This window comes from Macaca nemestrina, chromosome 12 (genome assembly GCF_043159975.1).
Source record: "Macaca nemestrina isolate mMacNem1 chromosome 12, mMacNem.hap1, whole genome shotgun sequence".
NCBI lineage: Eukaryota > Metazoa > Chordata > Mammalia > Primates > Cercopithecidae > Macaca > Macaca nemestrina.
In genome coordinates, this window is record NC_092136.1 from 107,768,453 (window position 1) to 107,792,559 (window position 24,107).

General features: G+C 42.5%; 1 protein-coding gene and 1 long non-coding RNA gene across 4 annotated transcripts in view; one reads left to right on the plus strand and one right to left on the minus strand.

Annotated features, from left to right (window-relative positions):
• LOC112428834 (uncharacterized) overlaps positions 1 to 11,554 on the plus strand; it is a 69,789-nt gene extending 58,235 nt beyond the window's left edge. Inside the window, exons 3-5 of the long non-coding RNA XR_011611041.1 lie at positions 7,051 to 7,117; positions 10,471 to 10,588; positions 11,468 to 11,554. This is a non-coding gene — a long non-coding RNA (uncharacterized lncRNA). The remainder of the gene's footprint in view (positions 1 to 7,050; positions 7,118 to 10,470; positions 10,589 to 11,467) is intronic.
• The window catches only part of LOC105493661 (solute carrier family 35 member F2), a 69,795-nt gene continuing 46,412 nt past the window's right edge, over positions 725 to 24,107 (minus strand). For all 3 annotated transcript variants that reach the window (XM_071075534.1, XM_071075532.1, XM_071075533.1), the window contains 7 exons: positions 22,668 to 22,843; positions 17,977 to 18,104; positions 12,995 to 13,154; positions 11,436 to 11,592; positions 10,796 to 10,848; positions 9,077 to 9,231; positions 725 to 2,546 (listed from right to left, as the gene is read on the minus strand). In XM_071075534.1, the coding sequence (XP_070931635.1) occupies positions 2,361 to 2,546; positions 9,077 to 9,231; positions 10,796 to 10,848; positions 11,436 to 11,592; positions 12,995 to 13,154; positions 17,977 to 18,104; positions 22,668 to 22,812 (984 nt within the window). In that variant the 5' untranslated portion in view covers positions 22,813 to 22,843 and the 3' untranslated portion in view covers positions 725 to 2,360. The remainder of the gene's footprint in view (positions 2,547 to 9,076; positions 9,232 to 10,795; positions 10,849 to 11,435; positions 11,593 to 12,994; positions 13,155 to 17,976; positions 18,105 to 22,667; positions 22,844 to 24,107) is intronic.

The following is a 24,107-nucleotide window of genomic DNA, read 5'->3' on the forward strand; positions in this document are numbered from 1 at the left end:
AACCGAAAGTCTTCCCAAAAGAGCCAAACATTTTAACATAACCCTTCCCACTCTCATAGTTGTTAATGTTAGGGAGTGAAAACTAAATATCAATTGAAAAGGCAGTTTTAAATGGTTGCAGAAAATGAAAGGTTACTTCACTCAAAAAAGTAAAAAACTCATTGTGGTAATTCAGAAGTGGAAAACATTTATTCCTGCAAATGATCGGTGGGCTTGCTCTGAATTCCCTTGAATCCCAGCATAGTCCCCAAATAGACAGGCTTGCCTCACCCCACAGAGGATATGAATCTGAAAAATTGAGTATAAAGAAATATTGAATATATGAAGTCATTCAAAATCCACAAGGGGGACGGGCGTCGTGGCTCATGCCTGTAATCCCAGCACTTTGGGAGACTGAGGTGGGTGGATCACTTGAGGTCAGTTCGAGACCAGCCTGGACAACACGGTGATACCCCATCTCTACTAAAAATATAAAAATTAGCTAGGCGTGGTGGCGCGTGCCTAAGGTCCCGGTAGGAGAACTGCAGAACCCAGGAGGCAGAGATTGCAGTGAGTCGAGATGGCACCATTGCACTCTAGCCTAGGCGACACAGCGAGACTGTCTCAAAAAAAAAAAAAAAAAAAAAAAATCCACAAGGGTTTTAAAAGAAGGTTTTACTGGAAAAAAAAAAGTCCACAAGGGGAACTGGTTAATCAAAGAAACCACACAGTTGATTTATTTCCATGAATTCAAAGCCTTTTAATGATGTGAACACTTACTCCCCATTTCTTTCTTACATTGTTACAAAAAAATTTACATAACAGTTTTCTTAAAGTGGCATTTTGTTGGTTATTATACTGATGATACGTATTAACACTTTGTATTGAAGTATAAAAATCACAAGGCATTACAAATTTTTGATAAGAAGTAGTAATAGTATCCTCTTTTAACAACTGGAGGCTCCCGGGCATACTCTTCGGAGAGAAATGATTAATTTTATATTTTCATTTATATTTTGATGATAATCTTTTCTTGTTTTTACCAGTTATAAAAACAAAGCTTTTTCTTTGTTGTGATAATGTGCACTAAGACTTAGTTTCTTGAGCTAATGCTAAATAAAATGAGATCAATAGGAATATTCCAGGAGGTCGTGAGAAGTTTTTAGAAAGGATGGCATCTACATATATATGGAGCTCTGAAAAATGTTGGAGAGTATGACCTGGGACTGAAACTGTGGAACACATATCCAGTGTCACAGGCTCTGAGAGCAGAGAGTTTGCTCTGGGACCTGGAATGAGTGATGGAGAAATGTTTTAAACAAACAAACAAATAGGCCAGGCACAGTGGCTCACATCTGTAATCCTAGCACTTTGGGAGGCCGAGGTGGGCAGATCGCTTTAGCTCAGGAATTTGAGACTAGCCTGGGCAACATGGCGACACCCCACCTCTCTATAAAATCAAACAAAACAGGCCAAGCATGGTGGCTCATGCCTGTAATCCCAGCACTTTGGGAGGTCGGGGCAGGCGGATCACTTGAGGTAAGAGGTCAAGACCAGCCTGGGCAACATGGTGAAACCCCATGTCTACTGAAAAATACAAAACTTAGCTGGGCGTGGGGCCACATGCTCGTAATCCCAGCTACTCACACTTGAACCCAGGAGGCAGAGGTTACAGTGAGCTGAGATTGTGCCACTGCACTCTAGACTCTGTGTCTCAAACAAACAAATAAAAAACCAATTGTGGGAGGGTTCCTAGGTTTACTGCACTCCAGTTTAATGCTCGTACAGTACTCACACTTATAGCTCAGGAGTTTACAAGGGCTGACCCACCCGTTTTCTGCCACATGCAGTCAGCCCCAAGGCCTCATCTGTACCCAAAGGCCTGTGGACAATAACTGCCCCAGCAAAAAAAAACAAAAAACAAAAAACAAAAACAAAAAACAAAAAAAACCTTGAAGCCTCTGACAGAGGAAACGTACTCCAGAGCCACCGTGAGCTGCCCCTGTTCCTGACCACCAAGCCCAGCCTGGACAGCCTGCTTTCCCGCCCTGGCTTGAGACTGGCTCACTCCTGGATCTCTCCCCAGTCCTGCTTTCCCACTGGTGCCTCTGAGACCCCGGTGTGGGGTCCGCACCTCATCTCCCTGACACGAACAGGTATTGGTCCTCAAACACAGAAACACACTCTCAGCTTGGTTTCTGCTCTAGTTTGGTATTTCTACTTTTGAACTTTGGTGTTCCTCTCTAAAACCTAACCACTGGATCCAACCCAGGGTTGTAGAGTGTCCACTCTTGAGTCTGCTATTTTTCCCCAAGTGTCCCTTCAGCAAGCAGCAGGCTCTGCTTTATCCTGGTGGGGGATGGGTGCGCCGTCTTCTCCAGCTACAAGACAGCAGAGTGGGTCTCCTGGAGGTTCTCCTCCAGCTTCATCCCCAGGTTGTCAATCCCAATGCTGGTGACCGGAGGCACACTGCTTTCAGCCGGCTCGGCCGTGCGAGTTGGGGTGGAGCAGTACAGGATAAACCCCACCATGATGACGGTGAAGGACAGGATGTAGAGTCCTGAAAACTAGAAGAGAAGAACAGGCAGTGAATTGTGCCCCTCACATACACATCTTTGCTGCTGGCTTTTGCCAACTGTGCTTTGAGGATTACCTTCTCATAATCTTTTTCTTTTCTTTTTCTTTTTGTTTTTTTAAGACAGGGTCTCACTCTGTGGCCCAGGCTGGATGGAGTGCAGTGACGCAATCTCGACTCACTGCAACCTCTGCCTCCCAGGCTCCAGTGATCCTCCCGCCTCAACCTCCAGAGTAGCTGAGACCACAGGCACTCACCACCACACCTGGCCAATTTTTGTGTTTTCTGTAGAGACGGGGTTTTTCCATGTTGCCCAGGCTGGTCTCGAACACCTGAGCTCAAGCAATCCGCCCGCCTCAGGCTCCCAAAGTGTGGGGGATTACAGGCATGAGCCACCATGCCTGGCCTCATGATCTTGTTTCTGAAAGTTGCCTAAGGAAATGCTAATGCACAAAACCTTCCTTTGCATGCTGCTGAATGATGGGACTCTGCCAACAGCACCCGGCACATAAGCCACCTGGATCCTTGGATCTTTAGGAGAAATGGATCTTTGCTTTTCTCTGTCATAATCCAGCTACACCCCACTCTGCACATAATCCCACTTAGTGGAGAAAATAAAAGGTCATCATGGATACCACAGAGAGCCCCGTTCAGACCCTAGACACAGCCTACAATATTGGTATGAAACAGAGGAACATAAGACTATGATGAAATGTGGAAGTACAGAAGTGGCATCTGCTCTACAGCCTCTCAATGTGTGCTATTCAATGAAATTCATTTTGCTAAAATGTAATACATTATCTTGTCTCTGTAGGCAAGTATTACATAGTAAAATTTATGGTACACTGAGCAGATTCAGAATTTTAGAGCTAGAAAGAGCCTAAGATACCAGAAGAATCCGAAGCCCAAAGAGGCGACTGGTGTAAGGTCCAGTGAGGACAATCATAGGGAACAGAGAGCCTGTGACATTTTATAATGTCTGTGACAGACATTTTACAACTATGGATGGAGTTTTTGGTGACCTTCCCCAACTTTCCCCTTCCTAAGACTGAAAACCACCACCCAGGGCAAAATGCAGTGAGGACAGAACACGAATTCATTGGGTATATATATGGAAAAATGATATACCCCAAAAGTCTAAATAAATCCTATTAAGAACTTTGTATATTTCCTCTTATTTCAGCTGAAAATTCATACAAAAGTTGAAGTGTTAAAGAAATCAGTCTGTATTGTTTTCTTTTTTTCTTTTTTAGACAGAGTCTCACTCTGTCTCCCAGGCTGGAGTGCAATGGCGCAATCTCGGCTCACTACAACCTCTGTCTCCTGGGTTCAAGCGATTCTTCTGCCTCACCCTCCAGAGTAGCTGGGACTACAAGCACGCACAACCATGCCTGGATAATTTTTGTATTTTTGGTAGAGACGGGGTTTCACCATGTTGGCCAGGCTGGTCTCAAACTCCTGAACTAAAGTGACCCACCCACCTCGGTCTCCCAAAGTGTTGGGATTACAGGTGTGAGCCACTTGCGCCCAGCCTGAAGTTGGTATTTTGAAAGGTAATCATGCTGTCCCATAAAGTGTTCACTGTTACCTGTGAAAAAACCTATATAACTTGTTCAAAATCTGTTATATTTGGTTTGGTGGCTTTTAAAATATTCAGAAGAAAAACTACTATGTCTCTCTTAAGAAGGCAGGTGATTAAATTGAGTCACTTTTATTAGCATGGAGAGACTAATAAAGAGATTGAGTAAGTCTCCTGAATTAGAGGTGCTTACTTTTTTGTCTTGTAAAATTCTGTGTGTCTGGATCTATGCAGGAAGTTTCTTGCAGTTACTTTATTCAGCAAATATTCACTCAAGATCAATTTCAGGAGAGGCAGAGCGCTTAAGGTCTGACATGGATGAGTGTAAAAAATTCTGAGCCTCTTTTTCAACTGTCTGCTTCAAAAAATTAGAGCCAAAGTTAGACACAGTTTTTAAAACTTGTAGTATATTAAGCTTACAATCTGCCTTTAAAAACTACTTGGCCAGGCTCAGTGGCTCATGCCCTGTAGTCCCAGCACTCTGGGAGGCCAAGGCGAGTGGATCACCTGAGGTCAGGAGTTCAAGACCAGCCTGGCCAACATGGTGAAACCCCGTCTCTACTAAAAATACACAAATGAGCCGGGTTTGGTAGCAGGTGCCTGTAATCCTAGCTACTCGAGAGGCTGAAGCACAAGAATCACTTGAACCCAGAATGCAGGGGTTGCAGTGAGCTGAGATCACACCACTGTACTCCAGCCTGGGTGACAGAGCGAGACTCTATCACAAACAAAACAAAAAAACTGCTTCTAAAGTGCTAGGTGACTTCATTATGCTCTGAGTTTTTTCTACCTCTGTAATTTATTCTGAAGATTTCAGAAGACCTGCTCTTTGCTCTATAAGTCTTGAAATAACATTTGACCAAAAATAGTAAAAATCTGATCTAAGAATGAACTATTAGACATTCAGGGACAAAGGAACACAAAATAACTGGAAAGGAATTTATCAACTGCATGCTCCGATTCTGAGAATAGTAAAGTTATGTGGCCAAAAAATGACATAAGAAAGGGATTTTTTCATTTTAAAGTTAAAAGCAGTTGAAGCTATAGCCAGCCACCAACTGGCCTGCAACTGCTATATAGAAACACCAGCACTCCTAGTGGTGGCCAGATGAAATGCAGCCACAGCATCACAGAAAAACAAGGCTGACATTGTAGTCCATGACAATTTGGCTCTCAGAAAAAAAATCTGGGCCCATCATGATGACTTCTCTGATTCACTTTGACTTTATTTATTTATCTTACTTTTTTTATTTTTTTTAAGATGGAGTCTCACCCTGTCGCCCAGGCTGGAGTGCAATGGCATGATCTCGGCTCACTGCAACCTCCACCTCCCAGGTTCAAGCAATTCTCCTGCTGGGACTACAGATGCGTGCCACCACGCCCAGCTAATTTTTGTATTTTTAGTAGAGATGGGGTTTCACCATGTTGGCCAGGATGGTCTCAATCTCCTGACCTCGTGCTCCACTCGCCTTGGCCTCCCAAAGTGCAGGTGTGACCCACTATGCCCAGCACACTTTGGCTTTTTTTTTTTTTTTTTGAGACAGAGTCTTGCTCCGTTGCCCAGGCTGGAGTGCAGTGGCGTGATCTTGGCTCACTGCAAGCTCTGCCTCCTGGGTTCACGCCATTCTCCTGCCTCAGCCTCCTGAGCAGCTGGATTACAGGTATGTGCCACCACGCCTGGCTAATTTTTTGTATTTTTAGTAGAGACAGGGTTTCATCATGTTAGCCAAGATGGTCTCGATCTCCTGACCTCGTCATCCACCCACCTCAGCCTCCCAAAGTGCTGGGATTACAGGCGTGAGCCACCGTGCCCGGCCTGGCTTTTTTAAAATGATGGTACCAATAAGCTATAAAGCTATAAACATTCCTTCAGTCTTAGTTCAGGAATACCTTAACCAGCAAGTCTGCAAAGATAACGGCTGGTTCCTTGACATGTAACCTTGCAATGCAAAAAGGTTTACATTCCTTAAGTAGAAATTTCTGAGAATCCACTGAGCTTAATGTAGCAATAATTCAGTTAAGTGTTGTGAGTTCATGGTTGACTTCTGGGAATAGCATAAATAAGGATTTGTCTGGATAAAAAATTTTACAAGGACAAAGAAATATAGTTGATAGCCTCTACTGAAACTAAAATTATCAGGTAATGGCCAGCATCCTAACTGTCTGCTCAAATGACTGTCAGGAAGATAGGAAGCAGGTCAATAATCCTTTACTGAAGGCATGCTGGGAGAAGACAGGTCTCGCTCTGTCAGCCAGGCTGGAGTGCAGTGGTGTTGTCAGATGATGACTCACTGCAGCCTCAACCTCCCTGGGCCCAAGTGATCCTCCCACTTCAGCCTCTCTCTCCAGTGGCTGGGACACCAGGTACACACTACTATGTCTGGCTAATTATTTTTGTATTTTTTTTTTTTTTTTTGTAGAGATGGGTTTTGCCATGTTGTCCAGGCTGAAAAGAGATATTTCTAAAGCAGGGGTTCTCAAAGTATAATCCAAAATCCTAAAACCTAAAACGCTGGGGAGGAATCTATACAGTCAAAGCTATTATTACTTTTTTTTTTTTTTTTTTGAGACAGAGTTTTGCTCTTGTTACCCACCCAGGCTGGAGTGCAATGGTGCAATCTCGGCTCACTGCAACCTCTGCCTCCCAGGTTCAAGCGATTCTCCTGCCTCAGCCTCCCGAGTACCTGGGAGTACAGGCATGGGCCACCACGCCCTGCTAGTTTTTGTACTTTTAGTGGAGAGGGGGTTTCCATGTTGACCATGGCTAGTCTCGAACTCTTGACCTCAGGTGATTCACCCACCTCAGCCTCCCAAAGTGCTGGGATTATAGGCGTAAGCCATCACGCCTGGCCCTCAAAACTATTATTACCATAATACTAAAATGCTATATGCCCTTTTCACTTTCATCATCTTGCAGATGCACAATGAAATGTTCTAGAAGCTATATGACATGTGATATGACAAGGCAGAAGGAAGAGGCAGAGGTGAGAATCCAGGTGTTTTCTAGTAAGCCACACAGTAAAGAGATTTTTAAAATATAAATCAATGACATTCTTCTATTTTTTTATTTTGAAAAATACAATCTTTCATAAAAATGTTAACATGATGAATTTATTATTTTCTTAATGAATTAATAAGTATTTTTTAATTTATCCGTTTTCATTTATAATATGGTAAATAATAGGTATAAATGACCGGGGTTCTGAATTTTTAAGCATTTAAAAGGGGCTTAAGATTTTAAAAAGAATGATCAGCAAGCCCTGGATCTAGGGAAAAAAAAGATGAGAACTGCTAACCTGCTGCCCTAGGAATTTTCCAAGTAGCTGTGAAGTTGGAAAAAAAAATCTATATACTTGGTTCTCTCTGATTATGAGACTTTAACATGATGCAATCATAAGCTTGAGATTCTCATCTTAATAATGAAATTAAGGTGGAAAGTGCAGTGGCAAGAAGCCTGGACTGATAGAAGACTGACAACTAAGACTTAGTAGTGGCTTTACCACTAACCAGCTGCTGACTAAGGGTAAGTCACTGAGCTGCACATCACCTCCCCGGGCCTTTGTTCCTCCGTGTCTAAAATAAATGGCTCCACCAGGTATTATGGCTCACGCCTATAATCCTAGCACTTAGGGAAGCTGAGGCGGGCAGATCACCTGAGGTCAGGAGTTCAAGACCAGCCTGGCCAACATGGTGAAACTCCATCTCTAGGAAAATACAAAAACTAGCTGGGCATGATGGAGGGTGCCTGTAATCCCAGCTACTCAGGAGGCTGAGGCAGGAGAATTGCTTGAACCCGGGAGGCAGAGGTTGCAGTGAGCCGAGATCACACCACTGCACTCCAGCCTGGGCAATAGAGTGAGACTCCATCTCAAATAAATTAATTAATTTAATTAAATAATAAAATAAAATAAAATGAATGGCTCAATCAGTTCTCAAGGAAAGGTATATCAGGCTCTCTGAGGATGTTATTTTTTCAAACTTCATATTTGCTCTCTTGCTTCCCCTGGAGATACTGATATATTCCCTTCCACCCCACCTGCCTTGAGAATTAGTGCACGTAATAGGACCCACTGCTGATGGCAGCAGGTTATGCTTGTAAAGGCTGTGATGATGTGGATAGAAAAAGTCTGAAAAACCAATGGACTGAATTACCTTTAAGATATAAAATTACTATCAAAGACAGAACCATCCCAATTATGCATGCATGATAAGCTGGCCATCTCTCTTTCCTTTCCAGCAGGTACTCCAGACTTTTTGTCTGTGTACCAGGGCAAAAGGAATAAATGGAAAAGTTCCTAGTGCTCAGACTAAGTTACACTGTCCCTCAAGGTCAATAGCGGCTCTGGGTCAGCTTGTTTATCACCCGGCAACATGCGTCAACAATTCCATAAGCTAGTGCCCTGGGCCATACCATCGAAGATGAAATCCATGTATTTCACTTTTTTTTTTTTTTTCTGAGACGGAGTCTCGCTCTGTCACCCAGGCTGAAGTGCAGTGGTGCCACCTCGGCTCACTGCAAGCTCCGCCTCCCGGGTTCACGCCATTCTCCTGCCTCAGCCTCCGGAGTAGCTGGGACTACAGGCGCCCGCCACCATGCCCAGCTGATTTTTTGTATTTTTAGTAGAGACGGGGTTTCACCGTGTTAGCCAGGATGGTGTCGATCTCTTGACCTCGTGATCCGCCCACCTTGGCCTCCCAAAGTGCCAGGATTACAGGCGTGAGCCACCGCGCCCGGCCGTATTTCACTCTTTAGAATAACCCTAGAAGGGCAATTCTTATGTGAACCCATTTTCTAATTCAGTAGTAGTAAAGGGAGGCCTGACTAACAAAATTCTTGCCAAGAGGATGAGAAGGTTTTATTTTTTGATCGAGTCTTGAAGAAACCTGCTACGTTTTTTGGATCCAAGCAAGTATTCTTATTTGAACATGCTCTATTTGTTTACCTTATAGCCAAACAGAAAGAGTCCAACGAAAAGGCTGTAGAGGTCTGCTGTCAGGATGCCTAGGTTGACGGAAGTGGCACTTGTGACTTTAATCACCAATGGCATGAAGCTATAAAGGCAAAACATACACAGGGCAAATGCCACAAACAGCAGGGCTGTGGAAAAAAACATGGAATATCTAATATTAGCACAAGAAATCATAAGACAAAGGAGTTTGAGGCTTGGCTGCCATATAAAACTCCCTAATCCTTTAGCATATTATCTACAAAGCCCCTTGTTAACAGCATTGCAAATGAGACCACAAAGCTCTCTGGAAAAAAGAATATTAATAGCAAGTTGTGATGTAGATAAAGGACCTCAAAAATCCAACAAGGTATTGGATGATCAAGGTCAGAAAATCCTGCTTATGGTGTGACTGAGTCCATTGCTCTTATCACCCCTTGCTATGCACCCTGCCATGACGCAGTGATGTTTGTGATAAAAGGCCAGTAAAGGTAGAATCAACATCTCGTGTCAAGAAAAATCATTATCTTTTCTTTGCTTTTGTTTGGTTGGACATGATTCATATAACTGGATTCAGAATAAAGTATCTTTAAAGACATCAAAGACAGTTATTAGGTCCATTGTATTTTGTTCATCTCATTAAATTAAGTGCTCCAAGGCAGCGCAACATAATTATCCTCTTTAGGACAGTGCTTGCCATGTGGATGTTGACTACATTAGCAATTATCTCTGCTTTGCAACCACTTCTTTAATCTCATCCCATACGCAGCACGCGCGCACACACGCGCGCACACACACACACACTTTCTGGCAATCTAAGTTATTTTTATTTTTTTCGAGACGGAGTCTCGCACTGTTGCCCAGGCTGGAGTGCAGTGGTGCAGTCTCAGCACACTGCAACCTCCGCCTCCCAGGTTGAAGTGATTCTCCTGCCTCAGCCTCCCAGGTAGCTGAGAGTACAGGCGCCCGCCACCATGCTCGGCTAATTTTTTTTTTTTTTTTTGTATTTTTAGTAGAGACGGGGTTCTCCATGTTGGCCAGGCTGGTCTCGAACTCCTGACCTCAGGTGACCCGCCCATCTCGGCCTCCCAAAGTGCTGGGATTACAGGTGTGGGCCACCCCGCCCAGCCTGCAATCTAAGTTATTTAATTGAATTAAATTATCAAGCATGGTAGACAATCTTCAATGACATCTATGTACTATTTAACTTCTCCCCACCCCATCGCTAAATCAGGTTCAAATCTTTTCTGACTGTCCCATCACCATTTTGTTTTCCTTTATTTATTTATGCAGATGCCTAGGATTATTCAGATGACAGGAGCAATGGGAGGTGAGGGAGATTTCACACCACTGACGATTCAGGTTAATGCTTCACAAATTATATCAAGCAGATAACCTTCGCAAGAAATTTGAGGACCCGAGATATAGATCTACTTGGAAGTTGGTTTGACCAAAGTTCAATCTCCAGTCTTGTTCAGGATCCCTAGTAACCAAAGGCTATTCCTGCAGGTAAAGATTAAGAATTAACTTTTATGGAAGTTTATCTACCAATTTTCAGAGAAAACTCAATGTAAACCACTGTAGCTGATATGTATTACATCACTCTGGGATTTTACAAAGGTGTCTAAATATTAAAATAAAGCACAATATAATCCTCTAGATGTTCATGTGTTAAAGGAAAGAATGCTGACTAAAAGGATTTCTTTCTTTACATACCAATTTTCCAGTCCCAGTGAATGCTGGCGATATCCTTGTATTCCACAATCAATCTAAGATTAAAACAAGAGGTCACAGAGAGGTCCACATACTAATGTTCACTATTTTATAAGCATTTTAGTCACTATACTTCAGCTAAAGTGCGGAATTACACGGACTTTTGAATTTGTCTTAGAATATAAAAATAACTATCTTCAATAAAAATGACAATAAAACCAAAGGAGCCCATAAAGATATGTTTGACTCCCTTACAGGTGCTCTGCAATAATAGTCAAGTATAGGAGAAAAATGTGGTATTATACTTTGTTTTTGAATAAGCTTAGGAAGTTAATGTGTTAATATTTTCTGGAAATAACTAAAAGAGAAAACTCCTTACTGGTAAATGCCTCTACTACATGCTAATCAGGAATCCTAAGCAACACACATGTTTAAGAAAACAGGAAGTAATTCTTGATATTTTAACAATCCTCTAATAGACACTCAGCAAGTTATTAGGTAATGGCAAAACACAATTACTCTTGCATCCACCTAATACTAATTTCAAATGTGAATTTGGGCCAAATAAATAATGAATATTAGTAGTTATCATCTATAATATATTTGCTTATTTTGTTTTTAGAAAAAGATTGTAGAATCTTACAGCTGTATACCACTGATAATTGTTCCAAACAGGCCCACCATTCCTAAAAATTCCTGTCTGCTCAGCTTCTTCACGATGTATTCCTCACAAACGTTCGAAATGGCATAGAGGGAAGCCCCAAGAAGGACCAAGATGTCGCCAATCAATACATCACTCCCTGCAGGAAGACAAGCCACAAAAAGCAAAACACTGTCAACAGGTGAACCTCTACGGCGTGCCTCCAAGCGGTCATCTGACTCGTGTTCATTTAAATGATGCTAAAGAAGAAGAAACTGGTCACTAGAAGTTTATGTGTGAGAGTGTGTGTGTGTGTGTGTGCGCGCGCGCATGTGTTTGAGACAGAGTCTTGCTCTGTTGCTCAGGCTGGAGTGCAGAGTGCAGTGGCTCAATCTCGGCTCACTGCAACCTACACCTCCGGGTTCAAGTGATTCTCCTGCCTCAGCCTCCCGCATAGCTGGGATTACAGGCACCCTCCATCAGGCCTGGCTAATTTTTGTATTTGTACTGGTCTTGAACTCCTGAACTCCTGAACTCAAGTGATCCGCTCACCTTGGCCTCCCAAAGTACTGGGATTACAGGTGTGAGTGACTGTGCCTGGCCTAAATTTTGTATTGACGGAGGGTTCACCATGTTGGCCAGGCTGGTCTCGAACTCCTGACCTCAGGTGGTCTACCCACTTTGGCCTTCCAAAACGCTGGGATTACAGGTGTGAGCCACCGCACCCAACCTGGTTACTAGAAGTTTAAAGTCTCTTACTCTTCTCACTTTCTGGTTCAATTCTGCTGTGATTTTTCATAATGTAACTCCTCGGAAGTCTAACAGGCTAGAAATTGATGGTATATATCATAATGTAAGGCCTCAGAAAATGATTCTATGACATGACAAATTAATGGAGTTCACTGAAGAGGTAGGTCAATTTGAAAAATGGGAACCTGCTTTCAAAGTAATTTTCCCTCTTAATCCAAGGAGACACTTAACTCACTTGCAGATTGGGTGAATCATAGACCTTAATTAGATTTTATAGTATCAACTGTAATTTTCTCTCTCAATCCAAGGAGACATTTAACTCACTTGAAGCTTGGATGAATTCATAGACCTTAATTACATTTTATACTATCAACTGAATTCAACACAAAGTGAGGCAAAGTGTTCTCACCTACACAGTGACTTAAAAAGAAATACTCCAGTGAACAAGTTTCTTTGTTGATTAAATAAAAAAAGAAAAAAAGAATCGACAGTAGGTTTTCCAGTAACCAATCTTAAATGTATGAGACAAAAGATTATTGCAAATATATAAAGAAACTTTGCTCTCAAGAGACAAACAAAACTATTTAATGTAACAAAAAGGAAGAAAAACTATAGGCTGGTAGGAACATACAGATTGTTTTGTGGAGGTAGTTACAAAATACCAGATACAAGTAAATCTAAAAATATAATTTCAAATGTAGTTAACCAGAAATGTATTTTCTGCTTTTTACTATAAAAAGATATAGTTTGCAGAATAAAAGTGAAAACATAAAATTCTGTGACTGAAGCACAAACATGTGACACTATCTTACCTGAATTGTCTTCCCTCCCTGCTAGTATGTCTGCACCAACCATGGTTCCTACACCCAACAGACAGACAGCCACAGCAACGAAGTGGATCACTCTGTATCTTGCATAAAGAATAAACCACGACAGAGCCATCAACACAGGAATCCCAAAGCAATCCAAAAGCTGCATGGAAAGAATCAACAGTTTAAAACGTATCTCTCATTAGCTAAAAGATGAGTAATTAAGAAATAATAGGAGTCAGTATTTATAATAGGAGTCAGTATTTATTGAGCATTTATTATTGCCAGCCCTATACTAAGAGCTTTACCTGAATTCACTCATGTAATCCTCACAACAACTCTATGAGACTGAAATTACAATCCAATTTTATACATGAGAAAATGAAGGTACAAAGAGGTGAAATGAGTTGTCATAGTTAAAAATGGGATGACAGCTGGGCACAGTGGCTCAGGCCTGTAATCTTAGCACTTTGGCAGGCTGTGGCGGGCAGATTGCTTGAGCCCAGGAGTTCGAGATCAGCCTGGGCAACATGGTGAAATGCTGTCTGTACAAAAAAAAAAAAATAGTTGGGTGTGGTGGTGCACGCCTGTAGTCCCAGCTACTTGGGAGGCTAAGGTGAGAGGATCACTTGAGCCTGGGAGTTCAAGGCTGCAGTGAGCTGTGATGGTGCCACTGCACTCCAGCCTGGACAATACAGACCTGTCTCAAAATAAATGAATAAATAAAATAATAAAATACAATGGAAGAGTCAGTTGCTGAACACAAGACTTCTGCTGAGGGCCTGTGCTCTTTACCTCTATGCTCCCACCTGTGTATATCTTTATTTTATTTTTTTATTTTATGTCATTTTATTTTTTTATTTTTTTATTTTTTTGAGATGGAGTCTTGCTCTGTCACCCAGGAGGGGTGCAGTGGCACAATCTCGACTCACTGCAACCTCCACCTCCTGGGTTCAAGCAATTCTTCCTGCCTCAGCCTCCTGAGGAGCTGGGATTACAGCCGTCTGCCACCACGCCTAGCTAATTTTTGTATTTTTTAGTAGAGATGGGGTTTCGTCATGTTGGCAAGGCTGGTCTCGAACTCCTGACCTCAGGTGATCTGCCTGCCTCGGCCTCCCAAAGTGCTGGGATTACAGGCGTGAGCCACCATGCCTGGCCCTGTGTGTATCTTTAAGTTCGGTAGACAAACATTCCTTCCTACATGCAACCATTTACTCAGCCAACAAATATTTGCTAAACACCTTGCATGTGTGAGACACTGTGAAAGCAGCTAGAAATAGAGGTGAACAGGACAGAGCAAGCTGTGCCCTCAGGAGCACACAAAGCTAGAAAGGACATGGAATAAACAATCACACCAGATATTTCACTGGAATTGGGCTAAGTGCTACAAAGAAGCACCAGTTACTACGAGAGAACAGACACCATCTCCCTGACAAAGCGTCCAACCCCACCACGTGAGACACACTCGAGCTCACGGCAAATATTCTTGCTCATCCTCCTCACGTGCTTCTCCATCACCTGTTGACAACAGGTCCAGAAAACACTAGCTATACACCTGATATTGCTCATCTGGAAGGCAGAGGGATTAAGCATGCCAAAATTATAGCAGGCCCAAAGTTGTTTGCAAGATAAAAGATAAAAAAGAGAGTGAATTCGTTCAATTCTTAAATTCACAAATTTAATGTGCATTCAAGGATAAAATATATTCAAGAGATTCTTGATGAATTCCAATGTATTTCTTTCAAGGAAGAAATATATTCCTTATACCAATAATATTCCTGAAACTGCTGTTTTATTGCTCACCCTGTTGTTTCAAACCTTGTGCCTGATTCTCTCCGTATCTGGTTAGTCTTGAACAAGACAGGCCCCTAATCTCCAGCAGCCCATTCAGTCCTGTCCACAGTTGTTTACTGATTGCCTTTCACTGCAGTAGCATCAGTGGAGTCCAACGCATCATGTGTAGGAATGGCATCTTGCCTTGTTATTTATTCCAGCTGCAGAACTCTAATCTCCTAAGTGCTTTATTGAGCCTGCCTGAATAACAAAACATTAAACGATGCAAATGATAATACCCTGTCCCTGAAGACACCAGCAGAATCCAGCCATATGGCTTAACAAAATCTCAACTACATTCCTTAAACAAAAAAAAGTAGAAAAAGACATTCTAAGAACTACCACAGAAGATTCCCTTATCCTTGTGTCTTAAAATCAAACTTAAATTTGCTCTGTTTTTAACAATTTTTGTTGGGCAATGAGGGAGCTGCCTATGTCATGGTCAGAGCTCCAGAGACCTCAGGCCCCAGCCCCCACACTGACCAGCTAGATGTGTGGTCCCCAGCCAGTCACTCTCCAAGCCAAAATATAAAATAAAAAGATCAGATGAAATGATCACATAGGTTCCCTCCGACTCTAACATTCCATGACTTCTCATCTGATAGCTATCACCTTCAGACATGTGAACCTTCTTTTCAAAATGCATTCTTGGTGGCCGGGTGCGGTGGCTCATGCCTGTAATCCCAGCACTATGGGGGCCAAGGCAGGAGGATCACTTGAGGTCAGGAGTTTGAGACCAGCCTGGTCAACATGGCAAAACCTTATATCTACTCCAAATACAAAAAAAAATCAGCTGGGCGTGGTGGCGCATGCCTGTAATCCCAGCTACTCAGGAGGCCGAGGCTGCAGGGAACCAAGATTACCCCACTGCACTCCAGCAGGGCGACAGAATGAGAGTCCATCTGGAAAAAAAAAAGCCAGGTGTGGTGGCACATGCTTGTAATACCAGCTGCTCAGGAGGATAAGGCAGGAGAATCACTTGAACCTGGGAGGCAGAGGCTGCAGTGAGCCGAGATCATACCATTGTGCTCCAGCCTGGGTGACAGAGCAAGACTCCTCCTCAGAAAATAAAAAATAAAAAAAAAAAAGTATTCTTGGGGATGGATGTCTTCTCTGATTGTTTCAGTTCTAAGAGTATCAATTTAATTTTTAAAAATTATTGTCTAGTCACAGTAAGCAGGGTACTAAGACAGACCCTGCCACATGGTTAGTATAAAAATGAGTCAGACCATATTAGAGGTACGATAGAGTATAGAAGAGAAAATGAAAATTGAATTAGCCTTTGACAATGAGGGGAGCAGGCTTCAAAAAGGACTGCATTCTAGGAAGAACAGAGCAGCACAGGAGAGAAGGAGCAGGCCATGAGTAGGAAATGGGTTGATGTGGCAGTCAAGTGGGAAGGGACATGAGCAGAAACCTAGGCCACATCATGATCTTCACGTGAACTATGCCATGACTGTTGGTAATTACAGAACCTTCTAAGGAATCCTTAAAAAGAAGGTTCAAAGACCACCTAATCCAAATTTCCATCCTTTTGGACTACCCAGGCCAGAGATTTACTCAGGTGGAGAACAAGCTTGAATCAGTCCTGTGACAGCCGTCTCTGCTGCTGGAGAAAACATTACCTTGTTAGATGCCTTTTTTATAATATGTTCCTCACTAGGACTGTAAGTGCATGACTTTTGGCAACCAAATGCTTAGGTTTTTCTAAGGGGCTAGCGTGAAAGAAATTGTTTTCAATTTCTTTGAAATTGAAAGAAGGCACGAACTTCAGTCGCAAATATCCAACTGTAAGTGTTCTGTTTAACTGTGTTTAGGCTTTGCACCAATTCAAAACTTTTTATCATTATTAGAGATCAAAGTTCCTGGGAATTGTAATCAAGTAATTAAAATGTATATGAGATTACGAAAGTAGGTGTGATAAGAAAATGCCATTTCTGCATACTTATGTATACTTCATTAACCAATGCTAAAAGTACACTTACTCCTATTAGTGATACTAGGTAACTTCATTCTCAAGCGTCATTCTCTAGGTAACTGCTGGGTTTAATTTTTGCGAAACTTTAGGTTCTTTGTGTGCCTCCTATGGTGTCTGTCTTAATAAATCATTTCCTATCAGCTTTTTAACCCATACTGGTCAAAGTCCAAGAGGTTTGCTGAGAACAATGCTTAGCAAAATGTTACAGAAAACAAAGTATTTAATATAAGACACTCTGGCAATAACATTTAATGTAGGTTCACATTGGAAAAATATTGAGTTCTCAACAATCCTTATATTTTCTATGCGAAATAAGTCTAATCTCAATTTTTTCCAGTCCCTAAAATTTAGAGTCAAGTAAGAACATCTCTGTATTTTGTATAGTGAGAAAGGGATGTATCAAAAAGTTATAAACTTCAAATCCCACATCTGATACAAACTTTTTTTTATTATTTAAGAAAATGAAAAAAAAAAGTTATAAACTTATTAAACTGTGACATCTAAACCTGGCATTTGAGTCTATCTCACTTTCACCTCCATTTATAAAACATTTTGTAGTTAGTAATGGTGAGTTAATGTTACGACACATCCCATAGTTTGCTAACATTAAGACAACTGAAATCAGTTGTCTTCAACTTTACAAAGTTGAAAACCTCTGTGTAGGAATGAATATTTTTCTTTCAATGCAGCAAGAATAAACCTAACAAAGAAACAGAGATGGGAGTTTTAACTCTGGCTACCACCTCTCCCAAAAATGTCTAATGGGTTTCTTCCAATGGTTCCTTTGTCATGAATATCTACTATGCTTGCAAACCTCCAACTTTCCTATAGAACAAAGGTATATCTACTTTCATATGCCATGTTTCAGCAGCATATGACAGAACACATGTCAACACCACAGCATCAACTGCCAACTAAATATTTACGCTTACTGTGGTAGGAACTGCTCTGCCATAGCATTAGCAGTTTGGGGGCAGCTTAACTTGTATACATTTTCACTAATTCTAGGAACCATTACTGATTAGAGCATATGCTCTACTAGAAAACAGCACCCACTTGTGTTTAGGTTTTCTTCAACTGAACAGATTTTCAATAAAATTAAGTCAACACGTATGACTTCGTGTTCTCCTTTTGAAGCTATAAAATCCAAAGTGGTCAGAGGGCTCCCTCTTACCTGGACACTGGTTAGAGTTGTGTACTGGTAGGCTCTGACAATCATATAATTAGCTTCCACATCTGCTAGTCCCAGCAGGATGTACTTCCACCATTTTCTTTTCAAGATTACTAGAAGGTTATCACTGCCTGGTTGAAAGAAATCTGGGTCAGTACATGTTATTTGCAAATGATACCATACATGTTGATTTGAAGATAAAAGAGTAGAAGCAAGAATTTCTTTTTCTTCTTCTTCTTCTTCTTTTTGAGATAGGGTCTCATTCTGTTGCCCAGGCTGGAGTGCAGTGGTGCAATCTCGGCTAACTGCAACCTCTGCCTCCTGGGTTCAAGCCAGCCTGCCACCTCAGCCTCCTGAGTAGCTGGGACCACAGGCGTACGCCACCATACCCAGCTAATTATTTTTGTATTTTTAGCAGAGATGGGGTCTCACCATGTTGCCCAGGCTGGTCTCGAACTCCTGAGCTCAAGCGATCTGCCTGCCTCAGCTTCCCAAAGTGCTGGGATTACAGGCGTGAGCTACCACGCCTGGCTATTGTATATTTCCAATGTGGCACCCTCCCAATGTTATGAAGGTTATGGTCTTCATAACCCAAACTCCTGCAACAGCTCACCAGAGTTAGATTTTTTTCTAGTATGAAACCCTAGTTAAAATGTCATCAGAGACCAAGTGTTCAATAAAAGCACCAGAATGAAAGTAAGAGAAAAGTGGTTAAATTCCCTTTCCTAGCTGGGCATGGTAGTGTGCACCTGTAACTCCAGCTACTCAGGAGGTTGAGGTAAGAGTGGAAGACAGCTGGAGCCCAAGAGTTCAAGACCAGCTGGGCTTACATAATGAGACTCCACCTCTTTAAGAAAAAAAACTGGGGGGAGGGCAGGGCGGGAGGAAAGCCTTAAGGAAAAGAGCTAATGCATGCTGGACTTGATGGGCTGATAGCTTCAGCAAACCACCATGGCACATGTTCACCTATGTAACAAACCTGCATATTCTGCACATGTACCCCAGAACTTAAAAAAAAATAACTTTTTTAAAAATCCCTTTCCTATCATAACAGAAATAAAATTTCTGGATATGAGCTTGCATGTCGCCATTTCTGACAAGCCACGGACTATCCTAGGAAATGAAATGTTTTCCTAGAAATTAATTGGTTATTTAACTTCTATCCATGGGCTTCTTCAAAGAAAAGTCTGCATGTGATCATTCTTTTGGAAGAGATGTGCTTTCAAGTGAAAAATAAGTACATTATAAGTTTGAGAAAAGGCTTAGTGGCACACTGAAGAAACACATTTTATTCCCCCAAATTATATTTATTCAAATTAATTGGATTCACTACTTTGGAGAAGCTGGCATCACAGGAGATGCAGAGTTGGCACATATATGAGAAGGCTTTATGGCAAGATAACTCACAAATAAAAGTAGTGAGAATCATAACCAAATAATTATCAGTAAAATCCAATTAGCAGGAACATCTTGAAAACACAGAATTAGGCCGGGCGCGGTGGCTCAAGCCTGTAATCCCAGCACTTTGGGAGGCCGAGACGGGCGGATCACGAGGTCAGGAGATCAAGACCATCCTGGCTAACACGGTGAAACCCCATCTCTACTAAAAAATACAAAAAACTAGCCAGGCGAAGTGGCGGGCGCCTGTGGTCCCAGCTACTCGGGAGGCTGAGGCAGGAGAATGGCGTAAACCCGGGAGGCGGAGCTTGCAGTGAGCTGAGATCCGGCCACTGCACTCCAGCCTGGGCGACAGAGCCAGACTCAGTCTCAAAAAAAAAAAAAAAGAAAAGAAAACACAGAATTAGGCCGGGTGCGGTGGCTCACACTTGTAATCCCAGCACTTTGGGAGGCCGAGGTGGGCAGATCACCTGAGGTCAGAAGTTCGAGACCAGCCTGGGCAACATGGAGAAACCCTGTCTCTATTAAAAATAAAAAAATTAGCCGGACATGGTGGCAGGTGCCTGTAATTCCAGCTACTAGGGAGGCTGAGGCAAGAGAATCACTTGAATCTGGGAGGCAGAGGTTGCACTGAGCTGAGATCGTGCCATTGAGCCAAGATCGTGCCATTGCATTCCAGCCTGGGCAACAAGAGCAAAACTCCGTCTCAGAAGAAAAAAAAAAAACACAACAACACAAAATTAGTCTTCCTAGCATCAAATGGCATAGGAAGTACCTAACAACCACCCCTTAGGAGACTAACTGCACTGATATATTTGGGAGTCTCACCGAATTCCTGAAGGCCAATGCTTCCACAAAGAGCAAAGTATAGGGTTATTAACCATGTATAGTTCCACTCCCAGCTCTTTTTTTTTTTTTTCTTCCTTTGGAGACAGGTCTTGGTCTGTCATTTGGGCTTGACTGCAATGGTGCCATCTTGGCTCCCTGTAACCTCAGCCTCCTGGGATCAAGCCATCCTCCACCTCAGCCTCCCAAGTAGCTGGGACTACAGGGACATGCCATCATACCCAGCTAATTTTTATATTTTTTGTAGAGAAGGAGTTTCATCATGTTGCCCAGGCTGGTCTTGAACTCCGGGCCTCAGGCGATCCTCCCACCTCCAACTGCGTAAGTGCTGGGGTTACAGGTATGAGCCATCACACCCAGCCCTAAATTTCAATAAAAACCTTTAGATAGCTGGTGCATGAGATGAAATAAATTACTGTAATTTCCTAAGTGTGCACAGTGCTGTCCTTCTTCACTGGATTCACTAACCTTTGTGAGGCTTTTTCTTCTGCTGTGTCGGCCACATGACTCAAAAGCAAGTAGTAAATTGAGAATCAGACCTTCAAACCCCTTTACAACGAAGGGTTAAACTAAAGTTTTAAAAAATAATGAAGCTGGACAGGCATCTGTAATCCCCACATTTTGGAAGGCCGTGGCAGACAGACCATGTAAGGTCAGGAGTTCGAGACCAATCTGGCCAACATCTCCACTAAAAATACAAAAATTAGCCGGGTGTAGTGGCACATGCCCGTAATCCCAACTACTAGGGAGGGTGAGGCAGGAGAATCGCTTGAACCTAGGAGGCAGAGGTTGCAGTGAGCGACGATCACACCACTGCACTGTACTCCAACCTGGGTGACAGGGCAACACTGAAGCTGTAGCTACCAGGAGTCTGTAGGGAGGGAAGGAGGAATGAATAGGTGGAGCAGAGGGATTTTTAGGGCAGTGGAGCTGTTCTGTTTGATACTGTAATGGTAAATGTATGCCATTATACATTTGTCAAAACCTATAGAATGCACAATACCAAGAGTGACCCCTAAGGTAAATTACTGATTTTGGTTAATAATAATGTATCTGGCTGGGCCCAGTGGCTCACGCCTGTAATCTCAGCACTTTGGGAAGCCGAGGTGGGAGGCCTGCTTGAGCTCAGGAATTCAAGACCAGCCTATGCAACATGGTGAAACTCTGTCTCTACAAAAAATACAAAAATTAGCTGGGCACAGTGGCTCACACCTATAATCCCAGCACTCTGGGAGGCCAAGGCAGGTGAATCACTTGAGGTCAGGAGCATGGTGAGACCCCGTCTCTGCTAAAAATACAAAAATTAGCCGGGCGTGGTGGTGTGCACCTGTAGTCCCAGCTACACAGGAGGCTGAGGCACAAGAATCACTTGAGCCCAGGAGGTGGAGGTTGCAGTGAGCCAAGATTATGCCACTGCACAAAAAAAAAACCAAAAAAACCCAGAGACCTGATCTACACAATCAACTAATGTTCCATTTACCATCTTTATTTACTTGTAAGTAAATATTTTGGAGAGTAAGGTTCTTGACTTTAAGTGTTTTTAATATCATCTTAATATTTTAAAATATTTTTTAAATTGGTGGGGGGACCTAACTTGTAATGACATTTATACTTTTTAGGTCGGGTCCAATGGCTCACGCCTGAAATCCTAGCACTTTGGGAGGCTGAGGTGGGCAGATCACTTGAGCCCAGGAGTTAAGAGACTAGCCAGGGCAACATGGCAAAAACCCTTCTCTACCAAAAAAAAAAAAAAAAAAAAAAAATTAGCCAGGCATGGTGGCACATGCCTGTAGTCCCATCTTACTAGGGAGGCTAAGGTGAGTGGATCACTTGAGCCTGGGAGGTCAGGGCTACATACAGTGAGCCAAGATTGCATCTCTGAATTCCGGCCTGGGTGACAGAGTGAGACCCTGGCTCAAAAACAAACAACAACAACAACAACAACAAAAAACCACTTTTTTTGGACAACTTCTCTGTTACAAACAGTATGGTGCTACTTACTTTAATCAACAATTTCAGGCCAGGCGCGGTGGCTCAAGCCTGTAATCCCAGCACTTTGGGAGGCCGAGACGGGTGGATCACGAGGTCAGGAGATCGAGACCATCCTGGCTAACACGGTGAAACCCCGTCTCTACTAAAAAAATACAAAAAAAAAACTAGCCGGGCGAGGTGGCGGGCGCCTGTAGTCCCAGCTATTCCAGAGGCTGAGGCAGGAGAATGGCGGGAACCCGGGAGGCAGAGCTTGCAGTGAGCTGAGATCCGGCCACGGTACTCCAGCCTGGGCGACAGAGCAAGACTCCGTCTCAAAAAAAAAAAAAAAAAATCAACAATTTCATAGAATTATGCATAAGTCTCTAGTTACTACTTTCACAGAATTCAGGTGTCATACTTTTCTAGTAATTTTTATGAAGATAATTTTGTTGAAAAGGTAATTGCCACATTTGACATACCTGATCGAAATGCCAGCATCACTGTATAAATTAGGAACAGCAAGCAATAATTGATAAAGCTCTGAAGCATGGGGGTGTTCACTTTGTATCTTTCTGCCAAATACTGGCTGGTGATGGCTGTCCCACATATACACAAGGACAACATCTGACCCAGAGCAATTGTTTTCAAAATATTCCTGGAAAATAAGGGAAGAAATCAGAAGAGCTTGCAAATAAGTTATACCTTACACACACACACACACACACACAGCTAAACACAAAGGGAAATGCTAATTATTCCAGGTGGTTCTTCATTTCATTTTATGAAATAACTATTTAAATGTTAGTTATTGAAGGACTACATTTTTATTCTCTTTTATCTTTCTGATCCCCTCCATTCCCACAAAGGCATATTCCCCTATTTCACTGAACATCCATTTAGAGATCATTTTGATTACTTGACTATAACATACTTTGTAAAGCACGTGTGTGTGTGTGTGCGTGTGTGTGTGTGTGTGTGTGTCTTCTTTTTTTTTTTTTTTTGAGACAGGGTCTTGTTCTATTGCTCAGCAGTGCAGTGGTGCAGTCGCAGCTCACTGCAGCCTTGACCTCCCAGACTCAAGCAATCCTCCCACTTCAGCCTCCCAAATAACTAGGACTATGGGCACATGCCACCATGCCCAGCTAATTTTTTTTTTTTTTTTTTTTTTGGTAAAGATGGGGTTTCACTACGTTGCTCAGGTTGGTCTCAAACTCCTAGGCTCAAGGGATCCTCCCACCTCAGCCTCCCAAAGTGCTAGGATTTCAAGTGTGAGCCACTGTGACTGGCCCTTACCCTGCATTTCTAACATGGAAACTAATTAAAGAAGCAAGTTGACTGAGACAGAAGAGTCTACAATAATACCTATTTTCTGGATCAGATAATTGGATAGATAGCAATATGGTTAACCAAGATCCTAAAGGCAGAAGGAAAAGGCATATTTAGAAAGGATAATAACTCCATTTTGGACATGCTGGATTTTGTTTAATTATGAGATAGCCAAGAAGAAATGTCCAGTAGGCAGCTTGGAGCTGGAAGAAAGGATTGGATTGGAGAAATAAACTTGAGAATCATGAGCATAAAGGTGGTAGCTGAATGCGGGACATAATGAGATCACCAAGGCATATAACTAAAAATTGGGAAGAAAAGAGCAAAAAAGACATACCGTGGGAAACAGCAATATTTAAAGGGCTAGAGAGGCTGGATGCGGTGGCTTATGCCTGTAATCCCAGTACTTTGGGAGGCCAAGGCAGGCAGATCACTTGAGGTCAGGAGTTTGAGGCCAGCCTGGCCAACATGGTGAAACCCCATCTCTAGTAAAAATACAAACATTAGCAGGGTGTGGTGGCGGGCGCCTGTAATCCCAGCTACTCAGGAGGCTGAGGCATGAGAATCGCTTGAACCCAGAAGGCAGAGGTTGC